The sequence below is a fragment of the Mesitornis unicolor genome, unplaced genomic scaffold (assembly GCF_000695765.1).
Source record: "Mesitornis unicolor isolate BGI_N332 unplaced genomic scaffold, ASM69576v1 scaffold11861, whole genome shotgun sequence".
Taxonomy (NCBI): domain Eukaryota; kingdom Metazoa; phylum Chordata; class Aves; order Mesitornithiformes; family Mesitornithidae; genus Mesitornis; species Mesitornis unicolor.
The window spans coordinates 1,298-11,883 of NW_010163142.1; the positions used below are offsets into that span (position 1 = coordinate 1,298).

The 10,586-nt window shown below is 34.7% G+C and overlaps 1 protein-coding gene across 1 annotated transcript in view; it reads right to left on the bottom strand.

The window, feature by feature from the left end:
- Positions 1-1,956: 1,956 nt before the first annotated feature.
- Positions 1,957-10,586, bottom strand: part of VTA1 (vesicle (multivesicular body) trafficking 1) — a 22,557-nt gene continuing 13,927 nt past the window's right edge. Inside the window, exons 6-7 of the mRNA XM_010193855.1 lie at positions 9,035-9,115; positions 1,957-2,610 (exon numbers count right to left, since the gene is read on the bottom strand). Coding sequence (XP_010192157.1) covers positions 2,465-2,610; positions 9,035-9,115 — 227 coding nt within the window. The 3' untranslated portion in view covers positions 1,957-2,464. The remainder of the gene's footprint in view (positions 2,611-9,034; positions 9,116-10,586) is intronic.

A 10,586-nucleotide genomic window follows, 5' to 3' on the forward strand; every position in this document is an offset into this window, starting at 1 on the left:
TGTTACGAAACTTCTAAATTAAAAAATAAATAAGCAGAGCAAAATAATTTTTTGCAAAATGGAACTCAAAATGCTAATTCAAGTATTGTAGTCTGAAGGTCAGTACTAGGATATGTTTCATTTTACAGAATTAATGAGATTTTTATGTGATAAATCTTCTAAACACTAATTTATTTTCAGAAAGAATTTCTTATTTTCTCTAAGAAATTCTTAAACTTTTGTATTAGCATTTTCATCTCCATTCCCCTCAGAGCCATTTATTTTAATTTCTTTCTCAGCAAAAGAAGGTTACAGATTTGTAAACGATAACTCAAAAAAATTGCTTATGACTTTTCATTGCTTATTGCTTTTTCACTGATGATTCCCTAGTTTCCTAGAGGAACCTAGAGGGTAAGCATAAACATGGCCAATAGGTCGTATTTTATACACTTTAAGAAATACTTAAATTTTCAATTGCAACCTTCTTGGTTAGGTGCTTCCATTTGATATCATTTAATCACAAAGAAAAAATAAGTGAAAAGCTTCAAATTAATACAGTATTATAGCACAGTTTGCTTATTTTTCTATGTAATACAAAAGCCTTGAAGTTATTTTAATTATTTTATAAACAGAAATAGGAAAACTAACTTTCCTCCTTCAAGTGCTGAGGACTGAAGCTGTTATTAGTAAATAGTGGTATGTTCTTCAAATGAAAGCAACTTCTGATTTTTTACAACAATGCTATACATAAATTTCTACGTGGATCAATGTTTCACATCCTTCTTTCAACTAAAAAGCATCTTTTCAATCACAGTGTAACACCACGATAATATACATGGAAAAATTTACAGTAATTCAGTTTCATACTGAAGTGAGGGATCTATCTTGCATGGAGAAAAACAGATTTTGTGTACAAAACACAAGTTTATTGCCCAGGTCTGTACAGCATTACTGTCAAGAAATTTACTCTAAATTTCTCAAAACAATTAAAATCTAATCCAAATCACTGTTCAGATTAGCATGGTATCTCATATCAGAAAGCAGCACCAACAATATCAGATATTTTATCTATTAAAACTCATTCAACTGAAATGCTTAAGCATGCATTTTCAAGTTCTGTACTACCCTTCTCAAACCTGCTGTCAAATAGGTTTAAACCTTTTAAAACCCTTAAAAAGATACGACCAGCTAAACTTTAATGTTTGGTTTTCTTTTCCCCATGTTTTTACTTTGGGTATCAGACTTATTTTAATCACTGCAAAACAGTGTAGCTATAAAGAATACGTGGATTTGATCCAGTAGCTTTGAAAGAAAGATAGATCAGATAATATGTCATTAAAATTATTACATAAATCAGACATACTTTATGGTGTACTCAATTATTATGTCACACCAGCTAAAAGACTCCTTATTCTTTTTTAAACAGCACGGATGGATTTTTAACAAGCAAGAGCTCTGTATCTACAAGGGCAGACCTCATAAAGACTCAAAATTCAGTTTCCAAGATATTTTAATTAAATCTCAAGTCAAAAAAGTCTTCACAACAAAGCAGACAGGAAGAATATTAGCTGGAAATATGAAGCTCTATGACAGTAATACCAGAGATGAACCTATACTGCTTTAATGGCTGAAGAACAGGCCTTTTGTTCAGCCTCTTAAAAAAATGGAACAGCTACAAATTAAACCTCCCTAATGTTGACAATGTTTAGAATCTCTGCCTCTGTTTTCAGGATCATCTCTGATAAATACTAGTACTTTCTCTTAATTACCCATACATATACAAAATTGTGAGTGTGCACACAAAAGGAGCAAAACCCAATAATCAAGAATACATGTATGTACAGCTGTGGGGGTTTAGGGGGAAACACCATCAAAATTACCCTCTCTAAAGTATCAAGAGATGTTTTTTCCAGCACATTTTAAAAAGAAATACAAATATCCTCAAGCCTCCCTCAACTTTGACTTACATCTCAGATAATACCCAAATAATTTATGTATAGAAAAAAGTCCTTCCCATTGTGGATCCGTCAGCCGTTTCACATGCTCTCATTTCAGGAGGAAAACACTAATCTTAGTCACCATTTTAAAGCTATTTAACTTGTTAAATAATTGTTTGAAATAATAAAATCAGAGTAAGAATTTTAACAGAACGTTCTTATGCTCAAGTTTTTTTACAGATGCAGCATTTCCCCATTCCGATAACCTAAATATCGCAAGACAGAATTCTAACTCTTGAGCAGCGTTCACAGTACTTTCTCCAGTATTTTGCTTACATCAAGCCCTGCATTTATGTTTCTAGCTCCACTGTTTGTATAATGAAAACAGAGATTCCTACTGTACCATTAAATGCTAATCTGACACTGAAATAGTGATTTCATTGTCATGGGTGGGTGATAGGATTCTGTATAACTCCACTCCCCTAACAGGTACAGTAATAAGTTGTTAGTTCTTTGGGTAAAAGATATGAATCTGTTGGATAAAGGCTTCATTCTCTGCCCGTAATCAGTAACTTGAGGGCCTTCTGTAGATTCTGCACAGCAGTGCTCACATCTTCATACTGCAAAGCACTGCCTGCATATTTGCAATATTTTTGAGCTCTGGCAAAGTCCTCTGGAGTCAAACGGACTTCCCCTGCAAAAACATAAGTATTACAAAGTTACTATAAAAGAAATCTGACTTAGGATTCCTTTCACATGATTTCTGCGTTTTACTTATATTAGTGATAATATTATGAAAACCAGGCTAGTATTTCTGCGTTTTACTTATATTAGTGATAATATTATGAAAACCAGGCTAGTATTTCTGGTAGTATTACAAAGACCAAGCTGCAGTGTTCCTTCTGTTCATTTTTCTTTCCATTCATATAATGCTGCTTTGCCACTGGCATTTGAAAAATAGAAGAGGACCTTTCTAAACACTGGTACTTCTATGATCCAGTCCCTTTCAAAAGTAAGTCAATACCTTTGAGAAAGATCTGCTTTTCATCTAAGGCACCAAAGGATAGCTTTTTAACGACAGTAAGTTGGCTGTAATCATATTACAACCTGCAAGAAACAAGGACAGTGTTTTTTGTGTTTACAGTATAATTACTTTGCTCTCTTCTTCAGGAATAATACATAGTTAGAAACTGTTCCTTCTCAACTGGAATGACTTTTCAAAATGTAGAAGCATTTTTCACTGGCATGTTTCTGCACATTTTATATATCTGTTTTATCCAAGTAACACTTATGTTTCAAATTTTATGTCAGATGTCTGAAAACAAGATTGATCCCATTAAATGTGTCCATTTTTGTAATACTGGAGAATACTAGCAAAAAATATTCTTATAATATAGTACAAAACAATTAACTGTTATTTATTAATCAGAGTATTTTCTTGAAATAAATGAAAACACTGGGAATTCTGTAATGTTCACACACATGCATTCAGTCTTCTAGAAAGAACAGTAGGGTCTTATGCCCTAACTGGCAGAAAATTTCACATGTGAATAGCATCACTGATGTGTGCATAAAATAAAGCACAGTTATGTTACTGTCCTTCCTTCCACCCACAAATACACTGGGATTTTTAAAGCTAATCCCATGACACTCCAATAATCTATGGATAAATTATAAAACCTTACTCAGGTTTTATACTCAGGTTACTCAGGTAAATTATAAAACCTTACTTATTTCAGAACAGCTTAACTTGTAAAATACTGATTTTTATGGACACAGACAAATAATTATAAGCAATACTAAAGAATTACGTATTTACTTAGTAGGTTCCCCACACTGCATCATATAAGCAACGAACATACTTCACAGATTAGGGGCAAAAACGTGTTTTAAAGTGCATCATAGATTTTATACAAAAATTAGTTAAACAACAATTTAGGTCCCTAAGTACAGCCTTCTAATTTTAAGCAAGGACAGGAATATACTTAAGTCCTTTTTTTTAACAGTACGATTTCAGTTAGCTGGATCCCTTTCTTTCAAAATAAAATTGTTAGCAATACTGTGAGAACATTTACCAAAGAATCTCAGTTCTTATCAGAAAATGTCTATTATATTTGCTTTTCCTTTCTGCGATCTTATTATTTAAGAACAGCTTTTGAACAAATAAAATGGAAAACCTTGGAATAATAAAAACCAGACTGGGCTGCTGGTTTTTAAAACAACTCTACCCCAATAAAAAGCAGAAGGGTAAGTGCTCTCGAGAACAATGTTATCAATTTTTAATATACACTCTAGAAGTCTACTTATTTTCCCCTCAATAAATACATATAACCACAAAATAACTGCTGACTATTGAGGCATGTAACAGCTTGGTGGGCTAACTATCGTTGCAAGGTATATTACTCTACTGTCAAAAAGGTGAAGCCACATTAAATCTCTTAAAATATATACACATGTGAGTAAATACACGCAAGGGAGTGCATAAACACAGGCATGCACTTAGGTTATTTTGTAACCTAAATAAAGTCACAGACTAAAAGCAGCTGGGGTCAATCTGCGACCACATTACTGAACATCTTTAAGAAATTAAAACAACCAAGTTCCCCTCAAAGTGACTTTATGCTATGATGCCAAAAGAAACTACAAAATTATTCTTTAAAAACTGGCAAAGGCATCAGTCCAGTATTCAACTAATTTATTGGAAGGCAGCCTGAATTCACCAGTCTAATCTTATTTTTACAGTATGAGCTCTATTAATGTTTTGCTGGCATAAAGCCTTAATTATTATGAAATCTACTTCAGATGCTATTATGACATAACTTGAGGGGAAAAAAGTTAACAATTTTAAATTTATAAACCGAAGTTCACACAGTAAGGGTGTTGATCTTTTGATGTGCTCACTGGACTCAGCTCCTATTGAAGTCAGCACCTCACAAAGGACAAGCAGAATAGAAATAAACCAGGTCTGTTTTAAACCTGTGTTCCTAGGATTTAAAAATAATGTCAAACTTAACTATAATATCTGTACTCACATCAATGATATAACCACAGAAGTTAGTAGCTGACTTCGGTTTACATATTCTAATGGTTCAGATATTCTAATGATACAGCAGCTTCGGAGAAAAGGAAAGCAGCTTTGCAGAAAAGGACCTGGGGGTCCTGGTGGACATCAATTTGTCCACGAGCCAACAATCTGCTCTTGTGGCAAAGAGGGCTAATGGCATCCTGGACTGCATTAGGAGGAGTGCTGCCAGCAGGTGGAAGGAGGTGATCCTTCCCCTTTATTCAGCCCTACTGAGGACACACCTGAAGCACTGTGTCTACTTCTGGGTTTCTCAGTATAAGGAGACTGACATCCTGGAGAGAGTTCGATGAAGGGCACACACTGATTAAGGGACTTGACCCCTCTCATATGAGAAGTGGCTGCGCAAGCTGGGACTGTTCACCCTGGAGAAGAATGGTCTCAGGGGGATCACATCAATGTACATAAATACCTGAAGTGAAGGTGCATAGGGGATGGAGCCAGGCTCTTTACAGTGGTGCCCAGTGAGAGGATCAGAAGTGGTAGGCACAAACTGAACACAGGAGGTTTTGTCTGAACATCAGTAAACACTTTTTATTGTGAGGGTGACTGACCACTGGCACAGGTTGCCCAGAGAGGTTGTGGAGTCTCCATCCTTGGAGAGATTTAAAAGCTGCCTTTTGAATTAACAGTGATATTTTTAATCAAACTTCTTCCTTCAGTGCTATAAATTAAACAGCAGGGAGAGTGCAGAGGAAGGGGGAGACACAACATAGTCCTGAACAACCAGTTTTACAGGAACCTTGCTTGAGCAGAGGGGTTGAACCAGATGACCTCTAGAGGCCCTTTCCAACCTCAACCATACTGTGATTTTGAACTCTAAAAAAACCCAACAGCACTGAGATGAAAAAAGTATACTGGATTTATACTGAAACAAACCCGCTTCTGTATTCATTTGAAATTATTAGCACAGTAGTTATATTTATTACTGAAACGTGACAGACATATGGAATCCATAACTAATGTCAACAATAATTCTTTTAGCTTAAGAGGAACAAGAAGTGAAAACGAAAAGGCAATTTGACAAGAGATGCTGAAAATCATGTTGAGAAAAAATTCAGTTTTAAAATGAAAATAATGCATACTTTATATTATGTATCTGCTTCTCCCTGGTGTCCTTTTTCCACCCATCAGATGTTGTTCTTTTTTATGAAGTCACCCAAATATAAGGCAGTTGATTTAAGAACATTTTAAATAATGCAACTTGGTGTATAAAACCAGTGATGGCAAAGGTAATTAAAATTATTTTTAAAAAAAGATGCTCTTTTTTCCCATTCAAGGACTCAAGATACAAAAAATATAAATCCTCAGATTTCTTCTTAAGATCATGAAAACATATAAAATGTCAAATCATTATTTCTACACTTTGCATGTAGAAAACCAAATATTATACACACCACTAGAATGGACAAATGCCTGTGGAAGCGAGCATATGGTAATCTAAGATTTTACAGAACCTCTGTGTAGCACAACCATGAATGCATTTAGTGTTAGCAAAATCTAGGGGTAATAAATTTTGTAAGCAAACTACACCAGAGAAGGGCACATAGTCATTATACAAAGTCGCTGTGTAGCTCTACGTTTTGCTGTTAGAGATATTAACCAATGCTTAATTTTATAAGCTTTGACACTTTCAAAAGTCAAAGTTAAACTCTGAAACCTGTTCCTACAGGACAGGACAATTATTGAAGGATTCACACTGACTAAAATCAAAGAAATACTGTTACTTTGACTTAATTTTCTTTTGATAAAATATTTCACTCTTCTCCCATTGTAACATTAATCGAACTGCTTCTCCCATGTTATGGAAGGAAAGAAAATATAGAATTTATTTTAAAAACACACATTTGATCTTACTACCAGAAAGAGTCTTGTAGGAATATGCGGAATATTCTGCTTGGCTATGACTATACTGGTACATTCAACAGTGCCAGGGAATGCATCTCAGCACTCAAACTTGACTGTCTACACGGTCAAAGTGCTGGAAGAGACTCTGGTATGGTTTTGGCCCATGTAAACTAGCACTTTCCCAAACAATTCCAGAGCATGACCTGTGGTTAGAGCAGGCTACAGCCCATTCAATACTGGCAACCTTCACAAACTACCTTGTTTAGAAGGTTTAAAACTTTAATAGTATGGATGTGAGTGGTTCTGAGCCAGCCGTTCTCATTGTCAAATATTTACAGGAATGTTTAAATTATTAGTATAGACAGAGACATTGTGTCTAAATAGTGGAGCAAGTATGCTTTGCACTGTGCTAGATCTATGGATCTACTGGAGGGCAACATTGCTCCCTCTTTCCTGTCCAAAGGAAATTTCAGTTCAACAGGAATGGTGCACACCAAAGTCTAACCTCAATATTCAGCCAGGATCTAGCCCAAAACCTGCAACTCAGGAACTGGGGAGGGCGCCTAGCTTTAGTATGTCCATTATGAGATACAGGCATTTTTACATCTACTTACAGGTCAGGGAACAAGGCTACTGTGGAACAGAGTACTGTTGGCATAAAAAGGACTCCTCAGCAGCACAAGGAGAAGAATGATACCTGCTCTTACTCTTGCACATACAGCTGAAAAGAGGATGCACTGGGTAATGTCCAGGTATGCACAACGGTATGGTGACAGGCAAAGCTAAACACTTTTCATTCCTCTGCAGCTTCTTAATTCTATGCATGCAAACAAAACTGTTACTGTATCTCTGCTGACTGACACATGCCTTATGCTCTCTCAAACTCCTGCATAACTGTCAGTGTATTTTCTAAGCTTTCAGAACCTTCTCAGAGGATATGTATGAGCTGTATCACCTCTTGGTGTACTTTTGCAAAACTCCCTCACAAGAAAGTAAAACTTTAAGCTGTTACAATACCCAAACTTGTAGTGACACAACAGATGTGGAGAGGGGGAATGCAGGCATGCAAATACTCAAGTTAGAGATTCATCACTATGCTTAGCAAGGGTCTTAATCTCTAAATTACAGGATAGTAGTCATATGAATTCTCACAAACACAGGGTATCTTAATTCACTCAATTCCTTTTTATTTGTATTTATGTACTTATTAAATCAAGCTATGACAGGTAAGCGGCTAGAGGGAACAATGTATCCAGATATTGAATAATGGAACTTCTAATAATGAAGAATTAAATTTTAAATAAAAATTATGACATTTTTGAAAACTAGAATTAAACATTCAAACCAAAAAATAAAGATAACTACAGTTTTCAGAGTAGCTACCAAAAACCTTGTAGAATGACTGTCTAGAGCATTATTCATTATTTATTATTCTAATTGAAATTAGAATCTAGGATGATTTCAGTGTTATTGTCAGTCACTACTGTTTCACAGGCCATGGTTTCCCTAAGGTTAGCATTTATGTGTGCACTTCAAAGCATGACATATGCCTGCAGACATAAAATACACGTAATACAGGCCATCAGTGATTTTAACAAAGATAGATGGCATTTTAAAACATAAAAGTCTTGAATAAATGGTACATTAAAATTACATAATCAGCAATACCTTATAAATTATTTCATTTAATACAGGTACTACTTAGTATTAACAAGAACATGTAACAATTATACTGCAACAGAAAATACCACTGTAATGCCATGATTCTTTAATGAAGTGAATAAAAAACTTACGTACTGATCCTGTAGAAGAAATTTTAAGTAAAGGGAATGTGTATTAATTACTGAATATAGAGTTTAGCAAGGCCATCAGGAATACAGCCTTTGCTAAATATATTAGAACCTCATCTGAGACGCAGCAATATAAATAATAAAAAGCCTATCACAATGCTAGCTCATTAGTTTGAAAAAATCAGATAACACTAATCATATACAGTGGTAATGCTTTCAGAAACTATTAAACTCTTAGCAACACAATGTTTGAATGATGTCCATTCTTTTAAAAAGTTCTAAATTACCAGCATTCAGATAATGATGACATTATTTCTCAAACTTCTTCCTTCAGCACAGGGGAGACACACAGGACACAGCATAACCATGTACAGACAATAAAAATGCCACCACCTTACCTGCAGACTGAGCACTGTAAAGGGATGGATCGACTAGAGGAATATTCTGAGGAGCAGGCTGAATAGTGTTACTTGTCACTCCTGCAAATCAATGCAAAAATTGGACTTGGGTTATTTTTATTTTAAGACTTTACAAGTAAGGAGACAAAAGATGAAAATTGAACAGGTAAATATAATGACTCAATGATTTTTAAACTGAGGAGCTTCCCATTTCTGAACGTTTGTGACAATTTTAAACCCTCACTTCAGACAGTGGATGTTTGATAAAATAATACAGAAGAATTCACAGGCTGTCATTCATTTTATCAGGAAAGTATTTCACAGAAATTTAATTCCAAGCATTTAAAAAAATAAGAAAATTGTAGTCCAAAGGACACTGGTTACCCTAGAGTATTGAGGAAAATCTGATAAAGAAGAGCAGGAATAAGATTTTGTATCTGAAGTCTAAATTCTGCCTTTTAGTATCAGTGAGAGTATCCATTATTGTATTTTTAAAGTCCCATGCCTGCCATTTCACACTTGCAAACTATCTCCTTCCCAATTCCTTTCAAAACAATTTGTGAGAATAAAAAAAGCTAGCTAGATTTAAAAAGGAAATGGTGATGCTAGATGAAAAGTACTTTACACGGTGAAATATTCTCATATCTCTGTTCACATTTTAGACACTTTCATTTGCATTGATCCAACACCATATTTTTGTAACATGTCCAAAACATACTGGGCTAACAAAGTTATTTCTACAACATCTGCTACACAGGAAACTAGTATAATCATTTTTCTAATTTATCTGTTATCTCATGGAATGACTGTTGAGGTTAAAATTAAGTAATCCAAAGAATTAATGCATTCCAACAAGGTATATATTTTCTGATCTGGTAAAAAAAAAGGAGCTAAACATTTACTCAGGCTGAACATAAAAACACCACTCCCCCTCCCAGACCCAAAACCCCCCACCTATCTAAAGGATTTCCCTTTGATAAAGCTGAAAAAAAGAGCATCCTGAACTTTTCATAGTGTGAAGCATTTTTAAAATGAGAAAGTAAAAAAAAAAAGAGAAGCTGTGTGACAAGAACATATGTTATATAAGACTACATCTGAATAATCAAATTATCATGACAGAAATCAAGAGCATTTAATTTTTTAGTCTTATTAAACATGATTATAGAAAGGTAACATAAGATGAAGAAGTTATATTCAGAAATAATTTAATAAAACTTTAAAAGAAATACAGCAACTGAGAAGAACTTTGGATTTTTAAGAACTTTGTTTTGGTCCAAAGATGACACAGAGTAAGGAGGAGGATGCAGGAGCCAATACATTTAGCAGTAGGGACAAAATTCCAATTCATAGTACTGTTTGAGGTCAATCACACTAAAGTACTTGCATGGGAAAAGGAACATAAACCAAATATAAGAAAAGTATGAGCGGTACGAGAGGCATGATCGTTATAGTGGTTTTGTAAGTTTCAACACTATGTTGGAAGTGTTCCCACATAAAGAACAACAGTCTATCTCCACAGGGCTAAACATGAAATGAAGTAATATAATAGGGA